This window comes from Impatiens glandulifera, chromosome 5 (genome assembly GCF_907164915.1).
Source record: "Impatiens glandulifera chromosome 5, dImpGla2.1, whole genome shotgun sequence".
Taxonomy (NCBI): Eukaryota; Viridiplantae; Streptophyta; class Magnoliopsida; order Ericales; family Balsaminaceae; genus Impatiens; species Impatiens glandulifera.
Genome location: NC_061866.1, coordinates 50878393 through 50905289, shown reverse-complemented (window position 1 = coordinate 50905289; position 26897 = coordinate 50878393). Strand labels below are relative to the sequence as shown.

Genomic DNA, 26897 nt, shown 5'->3' with positions numbered 1-26897 from the left:
AAATTTTTTTTATCTTGATCTGGTTGGTGGATTCAGAATCTCGGATATAAAAACAAATGTCAATTATTTCCTAAAAACTAGCCGTTACAGACCCGTTTCTATGCAAATAGTCTCTTCCGACCGTTGGTTGTTCTCCCTTTATATACATGTATAAGCCCACTCTTTTCCTCATTCAATTATCTATCTCTCTTTCTTCTTCATAGGATTAATCAATCAATATCTGTGTCCGACACTCTGACAGGTTTGAGAATCAAGCAAAAAAAAGAAAAGAAATGGGTGGTCTGTCTTTAACCTCCAGCGGCGGCAGCTTCACTCACAAAGTGTTTCTCCTCTGCAACTACATCCTCTTGGGTGCAGCTTCAAGTTGCATCTTCCTCACACTTTCTCTCCGTCTAATTCCATCCCTAATCGGTTTCCTAGTAATCCTCCTCCACATACTCACCATTGCAGGCGCCATTTCCGGTTGCGCTGCCGCCTCTTCGTCCTCTTCCGCCGGAAAACGGTGGTATGGAGTCCATATGGTATCTACAGTTCTAACAGCCATATTTCAGGGATCGGTGGCGGTGCTGATCTTCACAGCAACTGATGAATTTCTTGGAAGGTTGAAATCTTATGTTAGAGTAGATGACGGTGCCTTAATCTTGAAATTGGCTGGTGGGCTTTGTATGGTGATCTTCTGTTTGGAATGGATTGTTCTTACATTGGCGTTCTTCTTGAATTACTATGCTTATGTTGATGGAAATGGAACTGGGAACAATAATTTTAATAACTCAGAGATGAAGATGGGTAATTCAAAGGTGGGATCTTGCTACCAAGAGGAAGTTTAATTGGTTGATTTATTAATTAATTCTTTATTATTTGTGTGTAATTCATTCTTCTTTTCTTGTGTGATTAATTAATTCAATGAAAGATTGATAATCTACATTTAAATTTTGATTTCCTCCTAAGACAATGTCAATAATTCTTTATGTCAATCTAAAAAAAAGACTATCTATATAGTCAACAAAATTCAAAATGGGGGCAAATAAGGCCCAATACATTTTAAGAATAACAAATAAGAAACATTGATTTTTAGGGATTTTAAGAATGAAAAAAGTTAAAGATCTGTAAATCAAGTTGTCTCTAAAAAAAGCTTTTATATGCTGCTACTGATAAATCTACTACACTATTTTATAGCAATGGCAACAAATAATAAACAACAACCCCCACAACACTACTCTTACTACATCTGAATTTAACAAATAATAACCACCAACAAAATTAGAATTAAGAAAAGAACACACCAAAATCGCTCACCCCGCTTCCTTCCTTCCTTCCTTCCTTCCTTCGTCTTTCTTCCCTTTTCCTTCCTTCCTCAAGCAGAGGCCGAAACACTTGGAACTGTAGTAGCTTCTTTGGCTGCTCCTCCTTGAAAGTTACCATTAGGAGGAGGAGCACGGTTCACTCCTGCTCCTCTTTGATTTTGATGATAACCTCCATCGCCAGCACGGTTTTGACCACCTCCTCTATTACCAAACCTATTATTACCATTATTGTTATTACCAAACTCCCTGTTCCCGCCATTGTTGAAATCCCCACCTCTTACATAACCACCACCACCGCCTCCTCTCATACCACCATTGTTCACTCCATAATTACCAACACGTCCTCCTACTCCTCTCATACCATCGTTCCTGAAACCAGGCCCTCCTACTCCTCTCATACCACCTTGCATTCGCCCTCTGTTGTATGCTCCTGAAAGTTACAAAAACCCTTTCAACATTACAAAAACTCTAAACAAACAAACAAACAATGCACATATATCTTTAACAGGTTTACTATAAATGGATTGACATTCAAACTCTTCCACTTGCCTCGGGAATTGGTAGAACGTTTTTCCTCAACAACAGCATGACGTCCACCAATCACAATAGGTGATGCCTGAAACAATAAAACAGATGAGAATTAAGTTTTTCCATGATTCATTTGTCTTAACACCAACACCAGTACAATAACAACCACCCATAAATACCTCAAGTGCTTTCAGAACTGAATCGGCCGTCTCATATTCCACAAACCCAAAACAGAAACCCTGTTGTTGATAACCAAGTTCAGATATCTGAAAAGCTTAAAAATAAAACATATTGACCAGCGATAATCGAATAGACATACTTTGTTGCTTCTGACTTGAATCCCACCACTCTTAATGATCCCAAATTTCTTAAACTCATCTTCAAGAACCATAGGGGTTGCACTCATGGGCAGTCCCTTTATATAGATTGAGTATCCATCAGCTGTTCAGCAAAACAAGAAATGTGACCATTTCACAGCCATTATAAAATAAAGCTGAAACCCAAATAACCCTTCAGCAAACAAGGCATACCTTCTCCCTCTTGATTGTTCAAGTCTTCAGCAGCTTCTGATCCTGAAATGGGTATTTCAGCTGCTGATATCACGGGCTTAGATTGTTCTTGCATCCTAGGCACAGTTCGACGTGGAGCAGGAGTAGATGACACTGTCCTTCCACTTTGCTTCATGACCATAACCTAAAACAAAATTAGTTATAGATGATTAGATAGATAAACACAAATTTCACTCTTATGACAAAACCATAAAAAAACAAGTGGCACTAACAATTGACGCATAAGATTTCTTTGGCGCATCCTCTATTTTAGATTCAGATTTAACCACGCGTGTTTCAACTGGCACTACTTCAACCACACGGGCTACAGCCGGTACTACTTTAACAACTTCAGCCTCAACAACCACAGCAAGTGGAACCTCCTCAACAACAGCGGTTTCTACATTGACCACAACATCCTCCACACTCTTTTCTACATTGACCTCTACAGGGACTGCAACTGCTTGATCAATTTCCAGTACAGGAGAAGGATCTAAAAAAAGATAAACAAATAGTTTGGTATCAACAAGTAAATAATTTAGAGAACATAGCGATTAAAACCCTAAAGATAACCTTGCTCAGGAGTTAAAGTAGTATCCTCAACAATCTCAACATCTCCAGCCGGAAGACTGACATCCTCAATATAGCGAAACATATCATTCAAGACGAAATAGCCTTTCTCTTGCGGTGCAAGGAAAAATGTTTGCGTAAAAGTCCTAACCAGGTTGTCCTTACGAGACATTTGACCAGTTACAAGGACATTAACACCACCATGGAAAGATTCTTGTGCATCAATAGATTTAATCTCTGCTCTGAAATCATCATAATTCAGAGACAATATCTTGTCATTAATATCCTGTGAATAAAACATCACATATATTCATCAGCAACAACAAGTAATCATATGCAATACAAATCTATAATCTCCAAATCTAAATAAATAAACAGTACAGTGATTGTAATGTAAAGGAGACCTTCATAGTTGTAGTAATGCTCATGGATCCATCATCCTCCGGACGACCGAGTCTGCTGACGTCCTGATAAAATCGATGAACAAGTGACGGCGATTGGTGTAGGATATGGTAGTACTGCTGAACAAAAGCATTTCCAACCTAGAACCGAATAATAATAATAAATAAAACAATTAGAGAATGAAATAACAATATAGAAAAGACGATCACGGAAATAGAAAATACATACAACTTGAGGAGAAACAGGTTGTTCGACTGTAGACGACATTATCGAAGATGCAGAAACCGAAGCCTATAGGAATGAAATACGAAACATTATTGTGTTGATGAAAAACTAGAACAGATTTGAATGAAAAAAAAATAAAAATAAAAATCAAAAAAAGCGAATCTCAATCAGAAAAGTAAGATCGAATGTAGTTACCTGAGATGGATACGGATCGAAGAAGAAAGGATCTTCTGTTTCTCTCCTGCCGGCCGGCCGCAGTGTCTCTTAGGTAGGCTAGGGTTTCTGCAGAGAGAGATGATGAGGTGATGGGATCGTTTCTTTTCTGAGCACTCGGCAAAGAAGAGAATGGAGGAGGGAGAAAGAGAAAACAAACCCCTGGGCGCAAGATTTATGAAAAGCGCTATTTCTTCTTGTCCTCCATATAAAATATGGCCCAGTGGGCCCACACTAAGTTTTTTATATTTTATTTCTAAATTCTAACAATTATAATTATTTAAAATTTGTGATTAATATTTTAATTCAAATAAAAAGAATAGCATTTAACAAATTCTCCACTAAGGGATAGTTTTTAATAATGTTTAATTTTTTTGATTTGTTTATTAAAAAAAATATTATTTATTTAATTAATTTATAAATTAAAATATTACTTTATTTTTATAAATTTAAATTTTAAATATAACTTTTTTTAATAATTTAATCAATTAAAAATTTAAATTTCTTTCTTTTTTAATTCAATAAATTAAAAAAAAAACTAATAAAATTCCAAATAAACCAACAAACAAAAACAAAGCTTGTTATAAAAGATTATTTTTTTAATAATATTTAAATTATATAAAGATTATTAATTAGTGATAATTTTGAAATTGTGGAGTTTTTATAAAAATATTTAATGAATTATTAATATATAATAATCATATGATAATTAAAAAAAAGCATAAGAAGATATTTTAATTAATGTAATTATAAGTAATTAGATGAAATGATTGAGGTTTGATCGGAAAAAATAACTATTTTAATGAAGTTGTGATTTTTATTTATTTATTTTTGGTAAAAGATTTAAAAATTATTTATACGTATAAATAAAATAAAAAATAATAATTTTAAATATGAGTATTTTAATACTTTTGATTAATAATTGAGTGATTTAATAAAGAATAGAAAAATAAAATAATATTAATTTTTTAAAATTATTTAAATAACACAATCTAGCAATGCCTTCAATTGTAGTTGAACTTTTATTAAAAAAATACAAATATAAAGCCTATATTATATAAAATAAAATAACCTTTATAAAAAGGAATAGTATAACCCAAAAAGTCATAAATCATTTCAGCTTGACAATGAACCTTATTCTATTTGAATTACCATAATAAATTCTTACTAAGAATCTATCAATATCTCTGGTATAAAAACAAAAAATTATGCATCTCTTTAAGATAATATTTCTCATTTGATAAATCTCGTCTTTTATTTATATTTTTCTCATCTTATTTCACATGACCCAAAAAAAGATATAGGACAATATATTAATTAGGTTTGGAAATGAACCAAAAGTGGAATCCAAACAAGCTTAGATATTGAACCCTTTTTAGTTAGGTTTAGAGTTCTAAGATATATAGTGAAGAAATTTCACTTCCAATTAGAGGCAGGCATAGTACAAATTGGGCCATCTAACAATAAACAGAACAATATAAATAGTCTCTTTAAAGTTTAAACAGCCAATAAATAAGGGAAAAAAATAACAGTTGTAGAAATGATACTTCATTCTAGTAATCAGGAAGGTGTGTAACACTATTACTACTGCTATATATATATAACAATAATTTATAGCTCAACTCAATTTCCACATTTCAAATTATTTATTTTCCATGTATTTTACCAGCATCTCCCAGTTTTTTGTTTTCTTCATAAGAAACCGTCAAGGAATCGTTGGAGACAAAAACAAAATATGGCCCAAACCTCTGTCACTCGTTCTATCAACTTTTCTAATGTACCGGTTTCAACAATTCCTGAAAATAAAATTTCATAAACCCATTCATTGTGAACAATTAGAAACTCGTGAAGAAAGGTAAAAGACAACCATAAAACGCAGCATTATGACCATAAATGGTAACAGTAAGAATCTCTAATCAATCGGTTAAATGACATGGTTTTTGGCTTCTGATCATACCAAAATATTTGTCTATACAGCCTAAATAGCTTGATCTGAATCCTGATGCCAATAATGTCTGACTAAGTTCTTTTCTAAACATGATGTTTCCTACTATATGACAGAAAACAATGTTTCCAAATGGGCCCAATGGCTGATAAAGAAGTTAAAATAGCTCCAAAATATAGTAGAAACTCTTTCAGTAGTTGTCACTTATTCACATTAATGTAGTGTTCTGGTTTTGAAAAAGCACAGTTCATAACCCGAAAAAGAAAATACATCTAAATTTACAAAACCCATGTAAAGAAACAAAATATATATAGAAAAACGAATACAGACTTCACAACAGTGTTGCAGCTTACCCTGATTTAATCTAAATAGGAAGAAGAGGCGTTCTATCGTCTGACTCAACATGATGTCTAGCCTGTGAAAAGAAGATAGCAGAGATTAGAGTAAAGAAATGGGCATTTGCCTACACAAGTCTGAAAATCTTACATCCTCATTTGCCCCAGCTGTCATATTTAGAAACGCTTGATCCTTGGACCTGTTAAAAACAAGTAGAACTAGTCAGATAATTATTGAAGTGTGCATACCGCTGATCACTATAAATATGTAACCCTACTATGTTAGAAGAGTTTGTGTTAGGACTGTCTATATTTCAATGAAGTTAACATACTGTATAATAATAAATTCTATACAATCATAAAAAAAGAAGCAGGAATGTGTGTAAATATATATCACTGACAGATTTAAAGCCAAGCCTGCTACCGAATTTCAAATCAAAATGAGGATCCGCTAAGAAAGCAAAATAACTGTACCTTAAGTTATTTGAGCCATCCATTTCCAAGTTCCCATTTTGCGGCACATCGTTAACTTTCATTAGAGGTGAAAAGAACTGATGAGGAAAACGGTGTATGACACGTTAGAACTGAGAGATGTATAGAAATATACATGTAGGGAAACTATAGTAAACAAATAAATACTAAATCAGACTGAACAAGATAAATACTAAATCATGAAGTAAAATAGATATACATTCTGCATGTTTCTTAATCTCCAATGATAAGGTTTTCAGTATAAATCCATATTGCATCAAATAAAGGTTAGGGTACCTGGTGCATTGAGATAAACACGATAGAGATTCCCAGGATGAAGTTCATTGTTAGTTTATGTCCAAACAAAAAGGCAGATGCAAAGCCCGTGAAAATTGTGGCAACAGTTGATGAATACTTCTTCAAAATTGTATCTGCAAGCATCATACATACACCTCTATTATTTTTATTGAAAATAATCCTCACATATTAGAACAAAAAAAAATTGATTTTATTTGAAACTCATTTCCACCAGTACAAGATACATAGATACTCTAGTGACTGATGGTATCCAGGGATGTGCAGATGTTAGACAGTTGTAGTTACCAAATGTATTATAATACTTTTAAGAGAAAACAAAAGATAAAATAACATGTGTTGCAAATAAAGATCTGCATAAAGTAGCGAAATTACAAATTTCCACTCATCTACTGAGTGTGTTGTATTTTTAGGCTGTGATCATAGTAACATAAGTGAAAAATTACATGCCATTGACTGAATTTGACATATGAAAAACCAAAAGGTATGACCAGAGTTCTGTTGGCAGAATGATGACAGAGATTTTAACTAAGAGATTCAGAGTATCACAAATAATTTGATAAACTTCAACTTTCCTGTGTTGGTAAATTGGCTTGAAAGGAATTATAAAGTAGTATCCTCTATAACATTCAAAATTCAAGCCAAACTAAGCATTGTACGAGGAAGATGCGTGAGGAATTCATTTAAAAACGAGATAGTTAGGTTTGTGTCGTTGATTGCATAACCAGTTTACGAAACTTGCTAGAGATGGATAACTGAAAGCCATAAAACTCCTAAAATTGGCTGGAGTTGAGATAAAAACAAAACAATATGACCTAATTTCTTTTAGAAGAATTTATTGTACAAATCTGAACTAAGAGAACGGTAATATTATTCCGACCTGCATATTTGAAGAAGAACGAAGATAGGATTCCCTGAGCTGCATTGTTGCAAATCAGAAACATGGTTGCTTTTGAGTGTCCCTTCAGGAGATCCAAGCTCTCAGGACCTGAAAGGAAATCAGATGCTTATCTTAAGATTACAAACTAAGCCAAATATCTGAAGACTACAAAATTATGAATACAAGTATCTTCAAGTTGATAACTACCCCCAGCTAGAAATGTATGGATATTTTTGGTATCTGAAAACAAGGAAAAATGGACCTCACTCCTCAATAATATCTTAAATTTCCAATATACTCCAATTGCTCCAGTTTCACTTTGGACAAGAGCACCTCTCTAATACAAAAATATACTAACCTTTCAATTTTCCATTAAACTTTTTCAAAGAATGGATTCTTTTCCAGTGCCTAGTGTTTAGCTTAATACAATAATTCTTAACAAGCAAGAGATGATGAGTGTGCATACGTGTATATTAATGTTCACGTTTAAAAGCATTGCTGTAAGTTTGGTCTAAGTCTAACTATACTCTATGTGTCAACTGAAATTCAGGTTATGATCATCTCACGTGAATAGGATAAAAGATACAAATCAATTAGTCTCCTTCCTGAAGATGGTCTGTTAACTACTCACCTTTAAATACAGCTATTCCAAGTATGGCAAGGAAGTTGAAAATTGCACCATAGCCATATAAAAATAAATTCTGCAGAATATGAAAGTATTTCAAGTGAATAACATGGAGAAAGACTAACAATAAAAAAGATGTTGCAAACAGAACTTATAAAAATCAAGACTAGACCAAAAAAGATTACAACACAGCATAAGTTTAAAATCTTGTCTGAGATTTGTGAAGACCACAATATTAACTGCACATACTGCAGAAGCAAAACGAGAAAGTTGGACTTTTAATTCAATTGGTTGACTTTTATATGAGGATTAACTCAAATCCTAAGTGAATTCAGAACTCATTCAAAATAAGTTGACACCCTGAGACAAATTTTGTAGATTAAGGTAATAAATATATCAACAGACAGTTTAACGCAAAAGGCAAAGACTCGCCTGAAGGTAGATGCTAGTGTCAAATTGGCTCTTCAAGGCATACTCATTGTATACTGATGCCAAAGATGGTACAGTGACCTGTACTCGGTGAGGAAAATATATTAGAACAATGAGAAAATAAATATAAAAATCTACAGCAAGCAATTATAGTTTCTCCTTCACTGTTGCAATAAACATGAATTATTAGGCAATATAAGACAATGAACTTTGGAGTTTAAGTTTCCATCCTTAAATCTAACTGGGAAACATATTTACAAGTAGACGTGGCCTTATCCCACTCTGCTTTAGTGACTCCTGTCATGTAGCTCAGATCCATTACCTGGTTGCATTAACTATATGGTCTTATCATCTCCCACAAGTCATAAATAAAACTATGGGAACGAAGGGTAACCAATCACTCTTTAGTAACTAACTTCCATACTTACTGCAGACAAGTGACTCAGAATACTAACAACAGACAACATCAATGCCGAATCTGTTGACTACAATGTTTCCGCCATTTTGGCAATTAAACATGCTTAAGAATTTGTTCCAACCAACCAGTACAGCATATTGTATAGACTCTTCAATCTTACTAGTCAGAATATTATATGATGCTTAAATAGTCTCGTACATCATACTTACAAATATCACTGTATACAAGTATGCTCCTGTTGCAACTGGAAGACCCATAGCAGTATTACCCTCAGGCAGGGAGCGCAATTGATTCACACTGATTCCAATGAGCAAAAGAGCAAGAGCCTCCCACTGCCACAAAACAGTTTATTACTTGGTGCTTATCAATTTACTTAGTGACTGGTATAACTCATGTCAACCCTTTAAAACAGAAGTTGCTTTACTAACCTGAATTACAGAAAAATGACGTCTCATAATAAACTTCAATAGAACAGCAATAACCAAAACCTGCAGGCATTGCAGCTCATCAATATTATGGCAAGGGAAACAGGGAAGAGATGAAAGACATAAAGAGGAGAGGCAAGCATGGAAGAGACAAAAGAATCAAATGATTCTTTCTTCACTTCTTTTTCATCCTTTTTAAAGGGTGGAAATGTTGGTGGGAGGTTTTCAAATTTTGACAAGATGCTTAATAAATAGATTTTTTATTGTCTCCGTTAGGCTGTTGTTTTTTCGGCCTTTGGAGCTTGGAGATTGGAGTCTGGTTTGTCAAGAAGTTTTCCATAAAAGAAATATTATCTTTATAAGGCATGAGAGTAGTCTTTTTGTGCTCACCATTTTTTGTGTGAATAATACATTTTTATTACCTTTTCCAAAAAAGAAGAGGGAAGACTGGATAAAATCAAGAAGGTTTCAATTATACAGTCTCAATGAGTTCATGCTCTTTTTTTTAAAGAGCAGCACGACCACTTTTTACTAACTACAAAAAACAACAAGCATTCTAACAGAATAAATGTTCTCAAGCAAGCAATCCAACTGTATTTTTTTCTTTTTCGGATAATGTTAATCTTTGAACCCTTGACCCCTCCTATATAGGAAAGAGGTCTCTCATATTAGATGGAACACAGCCCATCTACTATTGAATAATGTGAATAAATTTTCACAAAAAAGTATATCTATTTGCTAATTTCGAAGGTCAACTTCCACAAGAATGCTTCCATAAAAAAAAAGGAACACAAGTAATGTGGTTTCATTTTCTTTCACTAAACATTCATGAGTCACTATATGAATTTTAGGCTATTAATCTCAATTAAGTCAAAGATCTATAAGTTACTTCAGATACTACTACATATTTCATTTGCCAAACTACAATTTCCCCCAGATTATATGAACATTAGTCGCACAGTATATAAAACAGAAAAACTATGTACAACTGAAAACTCTCTGTACATGTAGAGACTGCAATCAATTACACGTTGACATAATGCAATTAGGCAAAACAGATCAGGATATTTATCAGGAGAAAAATCAGTTAGCATATTTTTGTGGAAAGAAGGGTATTGTACAACCTTGAGATTGCTCAGCATTTTTACTGTGGAAGGATTGAAATATAGCTGCAAAGAAATAGCACAAGTGAGATTCTGGAAACCACTACAACAAAGATCAAGCATCATCATCATATATCCTAATGTTTCATCATAAATTTGCCAAACTGTGAGAAATACCCAGAATAGCTTTTCTTTTCAATTTTCTACTCCAGTTTAAAATGTTGTTTGGCTCAACATGCTTGCCCAACTGAAAGGAAACAATGTAAAAAACTATACAAGAAATATGAATACCTGCATTGTGAACTTAAGATAATTATTTATAGCATAAAGCAGAGCAGGGACAGCTAGAAGCACATTGTTTCGGGCTGCCTGCAAAAGAGAGAAAAAACATGTATCCTGAGTCAAAAGTTCAATAAGACTTCACTTATAAGAATGCAAAGATTAGACACCAACAGGAAAGGAAACTGGGATAGGTCATAATATATATATTATATGCCCCATTTGGAATCCGCATGTGTAAGTGCTAGTTGTTATAGGTCTCATTATGGTATCATTCTTCAATACAGTACAATACAGTACAGGCCTCTCCATGATAAAGTAACTAAAAAGGGAACAATAAAATAGAATAACCACCAACTACACCCTCTTTTTCCTAATGGGCCTGGTCACCTCCACCAAAAAATACCATAAAGGGAAAAAACCTTTATCACATAATTTTGAAGTTCAGTTAGAGCAAGAGAAACAACAGTGTGGATAATTAATCTACCTGCACAAAGGTGGAAAGTGAGAGAAGGGGTTTCTCTCCAACTTTTTGATCCCGAGCCTACAAAAGAAAAAAGAATAGTGAGGGTCAATCTTTCCAGATGAACATAAATCCTTATAAAGTAAACCTCGTCAGAGAATGAGTAGTCCTCTGAGGTTAAAGCCTTCATGCTCTGTAGGCCTAAGTTTTATAAAAGTTTGGAAGAATAAGTAAAATCTGACACTAGAATATTTGGGAACCGGTGATTCTTCTTGAGGTTTAAATGCAAGCAGGTGATATTGATATATGAGAGAAAAAATTGGCAGCTTGGATCAATCACAAAACAGGTGCCAAATACACTAATTGTAACTGCAAGGTGCAAGTAGGCAACTCCAACCATATGTGCTTACACCCCTTGTATTTTCATAGGGAGAAAAAAAAAACTATATAACTCACCTTAATGCAGCTAAATAGTTGTGTCTGCTACAACACTTTGAGTTTTAATTTACTTAAAGCTTCAAATATATCAACACAAAATCCAAATATGACAGTAGACATAGCTTCTGAATAGGATGAAATGAAACAACAATATCCATTATAAGGAAATAATGTTTCCTTTATAAGCAGTTCTTCTTTTTTCAAAATGTATTTTATAAGCAATAAGAAACAACAATATCCAAACACATTTCTTCAATTTTGACATAAGCCATAATTCGTCTATGACTTAAAAAACAATGCAGACACTTCTTAAGATTGACTAAGTAAAGTTTTGATGCTTTAACAAAAACTACTATCAGAAGAGTTCATAAACAATACAGGAGCTTAACATACCTGGAACAATAGCATAACGACAGCAAAGACTACTTTTGTCAGCTCTGTAAGAAAGTTTACACTGACAGGACTAAACTTGAAACTCCCATCCACTTTAGACATGTAAACTAGAATAGGCTGCAAATAGAAAGAAAAAAATAAAACCCATAAGCTACCACAGAACTGTACAAAACATCCTTCATGTACAGTATGGTCGATTAAAATCACCTGCAAGCCAACTAAAATACAGTCACCAACAACCAAAAGCACATTGAGTGTGCGAGCTTTAGAAGACATCGTACTCCTGTGTCGGTCATATGCTTTGGAGAATGTTCTTGTTGGAGACGTTAATTTAGAATGACAAACACTGCATTCTTTTTCCCCCTTCATCTCGGGTTCTACCACCTATAGCCAAAACTCAATTGTAAATTCAAAAACGTTGGACACGAACCGAATAGGTCAGATCTCCCATAAACAAACATAGAAACAAATCAACAAAATTTGCTTTTCGACTTTTGTCATTTGAAATTTCAAAATTAGCTACTCTTTTTTTTTTATTTGATCCGTTAAATCATCTTTTAGCTCATACATAACGAAAAAGAAAGATGAAATCTTACCTTTTAAAGAGTCGAATCCAATCCAATCCAATCGAATCGGTGGTTAGTGAAATAGTAGAAAGGAAGGTCGGATCAGATCGGAATTGATGAGGAGACGTTGTTAGATAGGTGGAAGAGTGTTGATTCTCTCTATCTTCCTCCGGTTTAGCTTGATTCCTTCTCTAACAATGCGCATATGATGGATCCAGTATATATATTATATATATAAACAAAGTATATACTCTTTTTAGTAGAAAACTACTGATACAACCGCACTGATGATGATGATGATTAATGGCTTCAAAGCTTCAATCGCTTTCCCACCAGAGAGAAGAGAGAGGTTGATGGAATTGCAGGTCTCTCTTTTTTTTTCACAATATTTGTCGGCCTCCCTATATATATAAAATAATTCTGTAAATTTTTTTCTAATTTAAATTCACTTTCATAAATAAATATATGGCGGTGGAATCGTATTTTTTGCACATTTGTTCAGAAAAATAATTTAATAGGATTGGGTTAAATTTTTTAATTTAAATTTGTTACAAATTACATATCTCCCTATATCTCCTTTGTAATAGGTTTTAAAGTCAATTATATATTATAACATATTTTAAATTAAGGACTTTATCATCATAAATCATAAATCATAAAAGTTGAAGTTATTTAAATAAGAGAAAGAATAGGAGAAGAAAATAAAAGAATTATATGACATCACTTTTAAAAAAAAAAAAAATATATATATATATATATATATATAAAGAAAAAGTAAAGAGATAAATTTTATTATTTTTTAAATAAATTAGATTACACTCAAAATTATTTATTTATTTATATTATAATGTATGAATTTTTTTATATAAAAAATATTTATTTGTGAAAAAAATTAAAGATATTAATATTAATAAAAACATGATTGTTTTGAAAAACAAATAAATAATATTTTAATTGACAAATTAATTGATTTTATTAATATATATATATATATATATATATAAAAAAAATGGATGAAATATTATTTAAATTAATCCTTTATGCAACAAAGTCTAAGTTAAAAAATTAATTAAATAAAAATATCAATATAAATTTTAAATAATTTTTTTATAAATAAATATTTAAAAATTAAGTAATTATATTAGTAAAATCTGAGTGAATATATGTTGTTTGGATTATTTGAATATGTGATATATCTGACATTAATAAATCTATTTTATTATAACCCTACTTATTTTCCTATTAAAGTATTGAGTCAATTTTTTATTTGGTATATGAATATATTTTTAATCCAATAATGTGTGATTGATTTGTTTTATTTTGTATATAAATTATCTATTGAACTGTAGTTTTTTCTTTTTTTTTCATTGGGTATTAATATTATTTGTTGAATTGTGATTTAAAATATATTTTTGTTATGATTTAAATTTATTTATTTTTTCAAATATAAAGCCATTAAATTTTGCTTGAATAATGATCCTAGAACAATTAATTGTTTATTTATTTAAACATTATTAAATATTTTGTTGACAACACAATCTTTCCATATATAGTCAAAATAAAAAATAAATAAATACAAAAGGAATCTAATGTTTAAACAAGTCCTTAAACTCATATAAGAAGTTTAATTATTTTATTCATTGCTAAACTTTAATTTGACTCAATTTGCCCAATATTTTGTTTCATTGGTTAAAATTACTCATTAAACTTTAAACGACTTGATAAATTTATAAGAATGTAACTTTTTTTCATCAAAAATTAGTTCTCATTAAATTAAAGTTAGAGTTACATGTAAAAATTAATTAATTAATAAATAATAAAATATAACATCTATAAAATAAAATAAAAATTAATAATTTAAATATTAAATTATATAAATAATTTACAAAAATAAAAATTCAAATTTAAAAATCCAACAATTATTCAATTTATTAAAAATTATTTAAAAATACGAACTCATTTGAGTTTTTAAACAATTAGTGTTGAAGTAGAATAAGTAGAACGAAGTTCATGCGTTGTCGAAAAAATCTCTATTAAATATTATAAACAAAACTTAAAATTATTCTTAATCAATGGATGGGTGGTAAGCCACGTCGAGAGATGTTATTATTATTATTATTATTATTATTATTATTATTATTATTATTATTATTATTATTATATATATATATTTTGAACTTCAATTATTAATATGTTATTTCCTTAATACAATATTAAATAATAAAAAATTATTGTATTATAGTTAGTCGTATATATTACAAAATGTTGAATCAGCTATCCACTCATTTTTATATTGTCGATGATAGTTAGTATTTGAAGTATTTTGTGGAGTAATAATGGGATTCATTGGGTGATGCTCGAATCATTAGGTAGTTGTTGAGAAGTTTTGATCAATGCGACTTGTATGACAAACCTACATATTTGGATTACTATTCAAATTATTTTTTAATACACTATCTAGTTTTGAGAATTTGATTGATGTGACTCGTATGATAGATATACATATTTGGATTGCCATCCAAATTATTTTTTGATGCACTATCTAATTTTGAGAGAAATCGTCGAACTTTTAATGATCATAGTCGTCTAATTCGTATAATTTATAATGTTATTATTACGACATTTTATGAGATTCGTTCCGGAACGTCAGTAGAGTTTATTGGGGAAGTTAATCGTTTTTCTTGAGAATTTATGACCTCGATAACCTTACTGAGTACTGTTTTTTTTTTTTTTTTTTTTTTTCATGTCATACTTTATCGTTATGCTTTAACAATTTTTATTTTTAACATGGACATTTAAAAAAACAATAACTGGAACTTTCAATTATATTGGTATAAATTTAATGTTTTTTTTATCGATGAAAGTGACGATATTGATGCTAGTGACGATATAGATCGTGACCTTGATACAAAAATTTATTCCAATTTTTTACTCTGTTCCCGTTTCTAAATATATGATTTCTACATCACTACACTTCCATTTGACACATATCGTAATGATAAACGACTCGTCTCGTTATGATTTTCTCTAGCGTAACATATTTAATAAATAAATATGAGTTAATATCATCCGATTTCCATTTAAATGAGTATACTCATATCGTCAAGTGTATCCATTCCAAATTTCATTTCAATCAATTAATCTATTGCTGCCAACATATCTCGAACTAAAAACAATAATGTTTTCGAATAAATATCAGTAATTAAATGAAATAAAGTAATTCGATAAAACCGTTCAAAATGTAATCCGTACCAAATAAACTACAAAAGTTTTTCTTTTTATTTTTCATTTTTCTCTTTTGTTATTTATTTAAGTAGAGTCCTTTAAAACAAAAGTTTAACCAAATAATTCTGTAATTTTTTTCTAATTTAAATTCACTTTTATAAAAAATATATGGAGGTGGAATAGTGATTTGTGCATATTTGTTAAGAAAAATAATTTAACAGGGTTGAGTTTATTTTTTTCTAATTTAAATTTATTATTTTTTAGCCAATTAAATTATACAAGCAAAATATAATTTTTGTTTCAAATTCAATTATATATTATACCATATTTTAAAAAGCTAAAGTTATTTAAATAAGAAAAATAATAAGAAAAAAATAATAAGAGAATGTTATGGCATAACTTTAAAAAAAAATTATAAAAAATTAAATTTTATTATTTTTTTAAGTCAATCAGATTATATATAATATTATTTATTTATTTATATTATATAAATTTTTTTTATATAAAAAATATTTATTTGTGAAATAAATTAAAAAATATTAATATTAATAAAATAATAATAATTGTTTTGAAAAACAAATAAATAATATTTTAATTGACAAATTAATTGATTTTAATTATTATTATTAATTGATTTTATTAATATATATATATATATATATGAAATATTATTTAAATTAATCCTTTATCCAACAAAGTCTAAGTTAAAAAATAATAATAATATCAATATAATACAAAATTTAAAATATTTTTTTATAAATAAATATTTAAAACTTAAGTTAGTATATTAGTAAAATCTGAGTGAATATATGTTGTTTGGATTATTTAAATATGTGATATATTTAATAAATCTATTTTTATTATAACCTTACTTATTTTCCTATTAAAAAATTGAGTCATTTTTTTTATTTGGTATATGAACATATTTTTAATTCAATATTGTGTGATTGATTTGTTTTATTTTGTATATAAATTATTTGTTGAATTATAATTTTGTCTTTATTTTTAGGTATTAATATTATTTGTTGAATTGTGATTTAAAATACATTTTTGGTATGATTTAAATTATTTGATTTTTTTTCCAAATATGAAGCCATTAAATTTTGTTGACAGCACAACCTTTCCATATATAGTAAAAAATAAAAAATAAATAAATACAAAAGGAATAAATTTAAATTGACTCAATTTGCTCAATAATTTTGTTTCATCAGTTAAAATTACTCATTAAATTTTAAATGACTTGATTAATTTATAAAATTGTAATTTTTTTATAAATAATTATTTCTCATTAAACTAAAATTAGAGTTACATATAATTTTTTTTTAATAAACAATAAAAGATAACATCTATAATATATATATATATATATATATATATATATATATTTTTGATGATCTAAATATTAAATTGTATAAATAATTTATAAAAATAAAACATGAAGAAAAATTCAAAGTCTTATTAAATTTATTGAAGATTTCTTAAAAAATGAGCTCATTTGAATTTTTGAGCTATTAGTGTTGAAGTAGAGTAAGCACGAACCAATACAACATCGAAAAAAAATCTCTACCAAATATTCTGAACGAAACTTGAAATTATTTTTAACCGAATGCTGATAAACAACTCAAGAAAATGTTCGATCAAATTTTTCATGCAAAACACTTCCGATTATATAGAAATGCAAAACATATTAATAGGTTAATTAGAAGAACACTAGTAGTGTCAATACAATACAAAAGTTTTTCTTCTTATTTTTCATTTTTCTCTTTTGTTATTTATTTAAGTATAGTTTTTTTAAAACAAAAATTTAACCTAAACAACATTAAATAGCATGACATTAGTAAAATAAATTATCATGGCAAAGATATATACATAAACATTCAAATATGACATTGTTTTCATAACAAACTTACCCTAAAACCTATAAATGTTTAGGCAAATATTTAATTTCCCTTTCAACTAAAGTATATTTCACTTTCTTCTAAATTTAATCATGGTATCATTTGTACTAATTTATTAAAAAAATATATGAAAATCAATAATAATTAATTTAATGAGAGTTAGATGGATTATTAAAAACAGATGATCATGAAATTGTTAGGTTAGTCTTTTCATGAGATTTGTTCATGTTTCCAAAAAGTGTCATTGTCATAAATATATTTAACCGTTTTTAGTTAACTTTATATATATTAATTTGAAAAATAAGAAAAAGTATTTTTAATTAAATAAAAGAATGAAAAAGTTCAGGGGTATTATTGTCAATTTGAATATACAATATTTTCAAAAAAACTTGTCTGATTCCGGGAAAGAGAAAGCCCAGCCCAGTCTAAGTCCAGTAGTCTTGAGTCTCTCTGTTTTTGTACACCACCCACCACCTTCTCTTCTTCTTCAAACAGGTCATAAATTGTAATGACGATGACGAATTGGACGATTTACAAAAGGTGGTAAATGCTAATTGAGCGACATCTCTTCCGACCATTCGCCAAAGTTGCCACCTTTCATTGATTCACCCACTTCCATCTTGTTGAAATTGGCTGAAACACAGTCGATTTTCCCGATTTACGTGCCTCTCTTCTTCTCTCTATCAGGTATCTGTTCATATCGGCCCTCCGTGCAGTGTTAATCTGCTCATATCGGCACTCCGTGTATCTTTTTCTTCTTCTTAGCTGTATCGTACACTGTCGTGTTCTATTCATCTGCTCTTTTTACTTACGTTTCTTGTTCTCGGTAATTCATTTTGACAGATTTGAAGATAGGGGAATCCTCGTATCTAATTTCGGATATACGGGTTTCTCTTGATTTTTTGTGGGTTTTCTTCGATTAGTGTGAATTTTGTCTTTTTATTATTGTTTGATTTTGGGGTTTTTCCCCATTTGCATAGTTATAAAAGGTGGTAGCCTGGTGGGGTTCATTTGTTTTGGAAAGGGAGATAGAAAGACTGTTCTATGAGTACTTATATATGTATATATATTTTCTATGATAGCTTGCCAATTACATTTTTATCAAATAGAGTATGATTTGATGGACCTTAAGAACAAGGATGATGTTCTTGCTTAATTGACCTTGAGCTGGATTAAGATTTTTGTAGGAATTGTATATGAAATTTTAGATCTCAGGCTGTTAAATTGAGGTATTATAAGCTGATTGTTTGTCAGAACAATTGATGTTCTTTATATAAAACTGTTTCTTTTTCGATTAGGGAATCCCTAATTTATTCTAGTTTCTCGCAGTCGTGATCCTGGTTTGAATTGGCCATGGTGAGCTTACGAAGACGTAGGCTCTTGGGACTCTCCTCTGGTACAGGTGCTTTGCAGTTCCTTTCTTATTAACTGTATAGAAGTTTTGCAACTTAGCTTTGATAAACTTTTAGCACTATTTGATCATGTTTGATGGTTGTAGGCCAGGGTTCCTCCTTCGGTCCACTTCCTGCAAATTCTGAGAGTGGAAATGGAGCACCGAACAAAAGTCCGGTCAGTACTCCTACCTACCTTAATGACTTCAATATGGAGCAGAAAGAGGTTGGGCAGGATTCTTACTCAGTATTTACTACTTTGTTGCTTATCTTGAGAGGTTTTATGGTTTCTTATGGAAATTAGTATATATAATATGAGGTTTTAGGGCTACATGTCTATGGAAGATTAACCAAATCGTCTAACACAAGGTCACCATATAGTTGGGAGAAGGTTGATGATAAGTACTATTGATGCAACTAAGGATTAAATTACTCATTTTTTAAATATTTTTTTCTCAATTTGTGTTTCAAGAATTCTTAGAGGCTATACATATGTGATATGGCCTACCTTAATTATTTAATTGCAATATTTTGAGGTTACCTTATTTTAATATAATGATCCCGGTTGAGAGAAATGAAGACGTTGCATGCATGTACTTGGATGTTTCATCATGTAAATTCATGGTAGTTTCAGGATCATATCTATACTGAATATGACTTGTTTGGAAATAGCAAACAATTCAAATTTCCATGTGAGTTTTGATCTCAAGTATGTTAATTGAAATTTCAACTTACCAATAGGGGTCGGTTGGAACTAAATGTCTTTTAAATGTGAAGCAATGGTTTCTCCTTTCTCGCGTTAATTCCTTTTCTTTTTGGAGACTCAACTTAGATTTATGTAATTTAATTGCGACGTGTTTTGTTTGCATGCATGCTTTGCACCTTCGTGACGTGTTTGACACGCTACTTTCAGTGGATTCCACGTCAACCTGTCTTTTGTCGCTAGCATCTTTTTTTTTTTGTGTTATTATATGTTTTGATCTTCTTTAAATTGTGTTTATACATGAAATTTACATTTGTATTTTGTTATCAGTCTGCTGTTTCTAAAGAGAGACCCCAGTCATCGAATTCCTATGCATATGATTCTACTGGCTCATCAAAGGGGATGACAGGCGAAGAATATCCAGGTTCACTCCAATATCTGTATTTATTTGGTCTTCCCCCGCTTGAGTTTTTTGTTTCTCACATGTTACGTGTTTTCACAGTTAAACGGAGAAAGAGGCATCCGCGAAAACATTATGGAAACCAAGAACCGGGCTTGATGAAAGGTGTCTATTTCAAGAATATGAAATGGCAAGCTGCTATAAAAGTGGACAAGAAGCAGATACACTTGGGAACAGTTGGTTCACAAGAAGAAGCTGCTCATTTGTATGACAGGTACAATTTATTTATTTTAATAAAAAGTTCCAAAATTGCGTCCCCATGGACTTGTGTAACATTATTTGTGATTTTAACCCGTTGTGATATTTGTTGTTAGGGCTGCTTTCATGTTCGGGAGGGCACCGAATTTTGAACTCCCTGAGGAAGAAAAGCAAGAACTTAGGAAAGTCAACTGGGAGGAGTTCTTAGCCATGACTCGTACTATGATCGCTAGCAAAAGTAAATTCTCACCTATTTTTTATTTTTTCAATATACGTTGTATTGATTTTGAAACCGATGAAACCCTCAGAGTACAAGAGACGAGCCAAGGGAGATCTGCTACTGAAGTCCAGTGAGCCTTCTCTTAACAACAGTGATCAGGAAAGCAATAATGTTGTTTCCCCATATGCTGCATCAGAAGAAGGCAATAATGGTGTTTCCCCTGCTGCTGCTGCTGCAGAAATAGAAGAAGTAAGAAGCAAAAATAGTGTTTTCCCTGCTGCTACTACTGCAGAAATAGAAGAAGCAAGAGACAAAAATGGTGTTTCCCCTGCTGCTGCTACTGCAGAAATAGAAGGAGGAGGCCAAAATGTTGTTTCCCCTGCTGCTGCTGCAGAAATAGAAGAAGAAGCAGGAGGCAAAAATGTTGTTTCTCCTGCTGCTGCAGAAATAGAAGAAGAAGCAGGAGGCAAAAATGTTGTTTCCCCTGCTGCTGCTGAAATAGAAGAAGAAACAGGAGGCAAAAATGGTGTTTCCCCTGCTACTGCTGTTGCAGAAATAGAAGAAGCAGCAGGAGGCAAAAATGGTGTTTCCCCTGCTGTTGCTGCTGATGCAGAAATGGAAGAAGCAGCAGAAGGAGGCGAAAATGGTGTTTCCCCTGCTGTTGCTGCTGATGCAGAAGTAGAAGAAGCAGCACAAGGAGGCAAAAATGGTGTTTCCCCTGCTGTTGCTGCTGATGCAGAATTGGAAGAAGCAGCAGAAGGAGGCGAAAATGGTGTTTCCCCTGCTGTTGCTGCTGATGCAGAAGTAGAAGACGCAGCACAAGGAGGCAAAAATGGTGTTTCCCCTGCTGTTGCTGCTGATGCAGAAATGGAAGGAGTAGCAGAAGGAGGCAAAAATGGTGTTTCCCCTGCTGTTGCTGCTGATGCAGAAATGGAAGAAGCAGCAGAAGGAGGCAAAAGTGGTGTTTCCCCTGATGCTGAGGCAGAAATAGAAGAAGCAGCAGAAGGAGGCAAAAGTGGTGTTTCCCCTGCTGCTGCTGCAGAAATAGAAGGAGAAGGCAAAAATGGTGTTTCCCCTGCTGCTGCCCTGTTGCAGAAAAAGAAGAAGAAGCAGTAACATCTTCTGTCTCTTAAAACAAATTTATTTAAATTTGGAAGCAGCCCTCTTAATCTCTTCAACAAAATAAAAAACTCGAAAGTTTAAACGCTGTTTCCAATTGGGGCGTTCTCTAAACAACTTATACTGGACCCCTTTAGACAGACAGATAGAAAAACGGTTTATCATATCATACATAACAGCAGCAACAATTGATATACTTTTTTCATTTCAATTGACAACTTATATGGAAGACATTCATTATATTGCATCTTAATCTTAATCTTAAACCTAGACAATCTGAATCTCGACTTGAGGGAGATCAAGTTGATGAATTTGTATATCATATGAAGTTTTTCAAATATAGAATTACAGGGCAATGTATGAGTCATATATATGTCAACCCTAATATGACTTGAATGGTTATATGTTTATTATAAGTTTCAAATTGGCATTATTAAGATAGGTATATATCTGACTCATGATTTCATTTACTAGCTTATTACTAATCTGTGTGTTATTGTTCTGGTTTAGTAATTGCAGGTTCAAATTGAATAGCTTTTAAGTTGTAATAATTTACTTACTATATAGCCAAATGGGTTGTAATAATACAGGCCTTTTTTTTTTTGTCTTTGTAGACCAATTCAGTCGTAGTCGCGGTATACAGTATATACCCGACCCGACAACAGAATTTTGTAATTTGTAACCCTACATTTTTACTTAATAAAAATTCTCAATGTTTTCTTCTTCTTGATCTACAAATTTCCCAATTTGGGATATATTGTTTGTTTTTATAAGTTAATATTATGAAGGGCATAAACTCTACCATTATTATTTTGTTTGTTTTTATATTACGAGAAATGATAGAGAGAGAATTTGGAAGAGTGAATGAGAAAGAGAATGACGTGGCACAATCTTATTGGTGGGAAAAAGCTCTCTTCTCTCTCTTCACATTTTTTCTTTTTCTCAGTCAATGAGATGAGATAATGACACGTCATTCCCTCTCTCAAATTCTGTCCCCTGTTACTCATCTTTGTACTAATACAAATGTTTTTGTGAAATATTTCTAAAACGGCCATTATTTTGTTTGAGGCCTCAATGACTTTGCTCTTTCAATTGCGTGTTTGTGTTTGGAATGCAATTGCGATTTTTTGGGTCTCATGTCAGTGCCCGCCCCGAGTTTTGGGCTGTCCTAGCCTAAAAAAAAAACTTGTGGTGAGGTTAGAACTAATGACAAGATATAAATTCTTATTTTTACATCTTAAACCACTAGGCTAGATCTATTTATATTTAAAAAATACTAAAAATTTATTCTTTATTTTAATAAATGGGCTTTGGTTTGAATAATTTTAAAAAATATAATATATATTTTTATTTAATAATTTAACTTTTTATAATCTCAATTTTATATGAATGTATTGTGATAGTTTTGTCTTATCTTTTTCTCTGATTTTGGAATAATAAAACATTTTTTTATAGTTAACTCTTTGATTACAAGTTTATTGTTAATGTTTGTTTGTTTAAGGTTTGTATCCTCAAATAATTTATGTATTTTTATTTCATTCAATGTTGATTGGCTTAGTATTACCGTTGTATTATGTTTAAAGTTTGATAACAAAAATATAATCAAAGAGATAATGACAAAAGAATACTTGAAGGGTAAGTTTGAATATCTTAACTAAGTTTGAGGGTCATTTGATCATATAAATTTACAAAGTTTCTTCTGTGTCTAGCAAACACGGCGGGTCGTCGTTCTCGATCATATCCCGGCGCCCGGTCTACGCCATTTCTCTCCGGTTCAACATCGTAAAGAGCACGCGACTAGAAAAAAAATTATCTTCTTTAGGAATCATCGAGAACCCAGTTCGTTGCTCGCAGGTCTTAGAGTTCTTCAGTAGTGAGTCCTGCGTATTATCCAGAGTTTGATCAGAAAGTAAGTTTCTTTGATCAAATTTTCTTTAATTTATCTAAGATCTCAACAATGTATATGTAGAAAGATAAAATAAATTATTTTGTTGCGAATTGTCTTGGGTTTGGATCTGGTCTAGACATTTTAAGTTTAGGGATCATGTTATTGAAATTATATATACACTTCAGTCCATCTCCATTCGCGTACGTACGGCCTCCCAAATAACAAAATCTTTAACCCAATTTCTTGATTTTTTCCTTTTCTTCGACTAGTTGTAAACAATCCTAAAGGGCCGAAAATTCTTTCCACCCCGACACTCTCCATTCTAATTATACCCTTTTCTTGTACACTTGGCTGGCATGATTGAAGGTGTTTTACATCCCTCTTCTCTACTGATTATGGGGAAAAGGGTAGTCTTGAAGAAGATAACTCTGTAAGGATATTCATATATCAATCAGGATCAAGGAACTAAGGATATTCATATATCAATCAGAATTAAAGAACTAAGGAGGTTAATATATTAGTTTTTGTCTTGTGCCTATTTTAGTTTGCTATTGAACATCATTTGATAAGCTAAAATTCCTTTTATATCAAACCAATGACATATTCAGATAATGTATTGAGCTTTTTTGCATTTCGCTTTCTTTGTATTCATACTTTGCTGGAAGCATGGTACTATGTGCAAAAGTCTGAATTTATATTTGAGAAGGCTGGAAAATTGAACTCTTAACCTCCCACTTGGGAAAGCAAGCCTTTATGGTAAACCAAGAGTTGGGTTCTTTATAACGTGATTGTAAGAAATCTAGTTTATGGCCAGAAACGCTTGCAGTTTTGGATTGTTGACATTTCTCCTGAGTGGACTGAATATCTTTGCATATTCTTTTGTTATTTCTGTTTTTAGTTGACAAAAAATGTAGAATATCATGTTTCCATCATTGTCTTTCCTTGTTGGGTTCTATAGCTAAAACATGATGTGGTGATAGCTACTGTAGTGACTGAGTGGAAAAGATAGTCCTTTTCAAGCAAATATGACTAACATTCATGAAATTTCCTTTCTGTTTATGGTATCTTTTGCTTTCAAGAACTGTGTTTAACCTAATCAACTAATAGTATTCTGGTTCCTTGCAATATAATGGTGAAGACATTTATTTGAGTACTATGAAAATCAATATCTTGTGCATAGTTACTTATCAGACATTTTTTTTAATTTTGCTCCTGCCTATAGTTTGCCAATTTACAAGAATAAAATCGTTGACTGTGCTAATGACCAATTGGCTATTAAGTTTGCATTCACTGAATATGGAAGTTTTCTATAATGTTTATACTCGTCTGCTCTTGAGTTTTCCATTTTACCAATTATTAGGTATTATGAATATTTTTTGGACAAAGTTTGTGTAGCCAAGACATTGTATCCAGTGAAAATCCTTTGGGTTTGAATCTACTGAGGTCATGAAGACTAGCAGTATCTCTATTTCTAATAGTTATTATCTATTACAATAATCAGGTTGATACAATGAAGCATATTATAAAGATTTTGACATTTCTGGTAGCTATATCAGCCTTTTGGATTGGTCTGTTGCAGACATCTATGGTCCCGCGAAGTTATACTTGGTTGGTAAGTTCATTCTTCTGGTCCTTTCCTCACCTTCTTTCTACACAGTAACTTTATTTTTGGTTCTTGTTATCTGTAGATTACCCCATTTTTTGCATATCTTACTCTCCCAAAATGATGTCCGTTGCAGCTACCTATTTACATGATTATGTCACTGGGATGCTATGGCCTACTAATGGTTGGTGTAGGCCTGATACAGTTTCCTACTTGTCCTCACGAAGCTGTTTTGTTACAGCAGGTATTTCTCTTGCTTTTATTACTACAAATAAGATTATTGAAAACGTTTATTTATCTTGGAATTGATGTTCACTAGTTTATTTTGAATCCTTCCTTAATCTCATGTCATTACGATTTTCCAAACACGGAGAACTCTTTGATTGACATCCATATGAGAAGGATTGGTAACACACAAATAAGAATTTCCAGCTGACTAATAATTGACCTGTTATTACCTTTGAAACATGAATTTCTATGAGCTAAATATATCGTTGATTTACTGATCAAATATTGATGTTGCAATGTTATTGGCAAATTGATAAATCTGCATCATGGTTAGGGCGCTTCAGTCTATAACTTGAATTTGTCAAAATCATGGATAAAATTGCATCAACATGCATGGGCTACTATAGATAAAATTGTATATCGTTAATAATCCATCTAGTTCCATTTGTTATAATCATATTTATACCAGAAAAGGCAGGAGTTTGACCAGATGTCTATGTTGTTTAGGACATTGTTGAGGCCAAGGATTTCTTAAAGCAAAAAGGCATTGACTTGGTTTCAAACTGACGATACTAATGGAATCCTTTTGGTTAGCGCCTGGCATCTGATAAGTACTGTTTTTTTAACTAGAAAATGTATCGAAAACTTTCATGCAATAATCAGGAAGATATATAAGCTATAATTTTAAGTTGCAATTTTCTTTGATGCTATTTTCAGTTCAGAAGACTTCACGATCCTTGTTTGACCAATTCTATACCGTCATCATGTTACATTTTAACTTTACCTTGCGTGTCTGCCTCTTGTCATCAAGTTTCAGTGTTGTATGGACAATAATATTATTCTCCATATTATGATATGCTTTATATAGGACCCCCGGTTTAGCGGTTTAGTTTATGCAGAATACTTGAAAGAAATTCTATCAGAAGATTGACGTCATTTGATAGTAGCATTAAGGATTCGAACTGGACAGGTTCATTGATTTCTCCATTAAGTTAGTTTATTTGATTTAGACATGCAAGTTTGTGTTATAAAGTCTAACTATATATGATACCCTCCATTTCTTGGCTATACTGAGTTTACCCTAACCGT

At 31.5% G+C, this 26897-nt stretch overlaps 5 protein-coding genes across 7 annotated transcripts; 3 read left to right on the top strand and 2 right to left on the bottom strand.

Moving 5' to 3' along the window:
- The first annotated feature begins 176 nt into the window (after positions 1–176).
- LOC124940007 lies at positions 177–947 on the top strand. Its single transcript, XM_047480484.1, has one exon. It carries the CDS (start codon positions 273–275, stop codon positions 825–827), a length of 555 nt encoding a protein of 184 aa, XP_047336440.1. The 5' UTR covers positions 177–272; the 3' UTR covers positions 828–947.
- A 171-nt stretch (positions 948–1118) lies between these two features.
- LOC124938365 (nuclear transport factor 2-like) lies at positions 1119–3960 on the bottom strand. The gene is made up of 10 exons (XM_047478789.1): positions 3773–3960; positions 3581–3643; positions 3355–3492; positions 2954–3236; positions 2614–2873; positions 2363–2525; positions 2152–2273; positions 2012–2071; positions 1854–1920; positions 1119–1734 (listed from the first exon to the last, which is right to left on the bottom strand). The coding sequence occupies exons 2-10, from the start codon at positions 3617–3619 to the stop codon at positions 1355–1357; spliced, it is 1512 nt and encodes a 503-aa protein (XP_047334745.1). The 5' UTR covers positions 3620–3643; positions 3773–3960; the 3' UTR covers positions 1119–1354.
- A 1308-nt stretch (positions 3961–5268) lies between these two features.
- LOC124939860 (CMP-sialic acid transporter 3-like) lies at positions 5269–13239 on the bottom strand. Its single transcript, XM_047480316.1, has 16 exons — positions 12904–13239; positions 12517–12693; positions 12310–12426; positions 11503–11559; positions 11028–11105; positions 10758–10802; positions 9637–9696; positions 9418–9540; positions 8794–8871; positions 8368–8437; positions 7737–7844; positions 6839–6972; positions 6545–6621; positions 6222–6270; positions 6089–6150; positions 5269–5586 (listed from the first exon to the last, which is right to left on the bottom strand). Exons 2-15 carry the CDS (start codon positions 12676–12678, stop codon positions 6100–6102), a joined length of 1209 nt encoding a protein of 402 aa, XP_047336272.1. The 5' UTR covers positions 12679–12693; positions 12904–13239; the 3' UTR covers positions 5269–5586; positions 6089–6099.
- Positions 13240–18465: 5226 nt separating this feature from the next.
- Positions 18466–22680, top strand: LOC124940039 (myristoylated alanine-rich C-kinase substrate-like). 3 transcript variants are annotated; one of them, XM_047480519.1, is made up of 8 exons: positions 18466–18685; positions 19328–19400; positions 19497–19567; positions 20423–20516; positions 20595–20766; positions 20867–20988; positions 21059–22082; positions 22600–22680. In XM_047480519.1, the coding sequence occupies exons 2-8, from the start codon at positions 19352–19354 to the stop codon at positions 22628–22630; spliced, it is 1563 nt and encodes a 520-aa protein (XP_047336475.1). In that variant the 5' UTR covers positions 18466–18685; positions 19328–19351; the 3' UTR covers positions 22631–22680. The 3 variants fall into 3 exon arrangements, with proteins under 3 accessions (XP_047336475.1, XP_047336473.1, XP_047336474.1); XM_047480517.1 differs by having other exon boundaries at positions 19497–19615; XM_047480518.1 differs by lacking the exon at positions 22600–22680 and having other exon boundaries at positions 19497–19615; positions 21059–22555.
- Positions 22681–25392: 2712 nt separating this feature from the next.
- Positions 25393–26591, top strand: LOC124940078 (dolichol-phosphate mannose synthase subunit 3). Its single transcript, XM_047480558.1, has 3 exons — positions 25393–25589; positions 25717–25824; positions 26316–26591. The coding sequence occupies exons 1-3, from the start codon at positions 25488–25490 to the stop codon at positions 26373–26375; spliced, it is 270 nt and encodes an 89-aa protein (XP_047336514.1). The 5' UTR covers positions 25393–25487; the 3' UTR covers positions 26376–26591.
- Positions 26592–26897: the final 306 nt, after the last annotated feature.

Coding starts and splice junctions, on each gene's coding strand:
- LOC124940007 (XM_047480484.1), top strand. CDS start 273: ATGGGTGGTCTGTCTTTAACCTCCAGCGGCGGCAGCTTCACTCACAAA.
- LOC124938365 (XM_047478789.1), bottom strand. CDS start 3,619: ATGTCGTCTACAGTCGAACAACCTGTTTCTCCTCAAGTT. Junction 2,274..2,362: donor GAACAATCAAGAGGGAGAAG/GTATGCCTTGTT, acceptor TTTGCTGAACAG/CTGATGGATACTCAATCTAT. Junction 1,735..1,853: donor ACGTTCTACCAATTCCCGAG/GCAAGTGGAAGA, acceptor TGTAACTTTCAG/GAGCATACAACAGAGGGCGA.
- LOC124939860 (XM_047480316.1), bottom strand. CDS start 12,678: ATGAAGGGGGAAAAAGAATGCAGTGTTTGTCATTCTAAATTAACGTCT. Junction 11,106..11,502: donor CACTTTCCACCTTTGTGCAG/GTAGATTAATTA, acceptor TCTCTTTTGCAG/GCAGCCCGAAACAATGTGCT. Junction 10,803..11,027: donor ATCTTAAGTTCACAATGCAG/GTATTCATATTT, acceptor ATTTCTTTGCAG/CTATATTTCAATCCTTCCAC.
- LOC124940039 (XM_047480517.1), top strand. CDS start 19,352: ATGGTGAGCTTACGAAGACGTAGGCTCTTGGGACTCTCCTCTGGTACA. Junction 20,989..21,058: donor TACTATGATCGCTAGCAAAA/GTAAATTCTCAC, acceptor TGAAACCCTCAG/AGTACAAGAGACGAGCCAAG. Junction 22,083..22,599: donor CAGAAAAAGAAGAAGAAGCA/GTAACATCTTCT, acceptor GTTCTGGTTTAG/TAATTGCAGGTTCAAATTGA.
- LOC124940078 (XM_047480558.1), top strand. CDS start 25,488: ATGAAGCATATTATAAAGATTTTGACATTTCTGGTAGCTATATCAGCC. Junction 25,590..25,716: donor CGCGAAGTTATACTTGGTTG/GTAAGTTCATTC, acceptor TGTCCGTTGCAG/CTACCTATTTACATGATTAT. Junction 25,825..26,315: donor AAGCTGTTTTGTTACAGCAG/GTATTTCTCTTG, acceptor TATGTTGTTTAG/GACATTGTTGAGGCCAAGGA.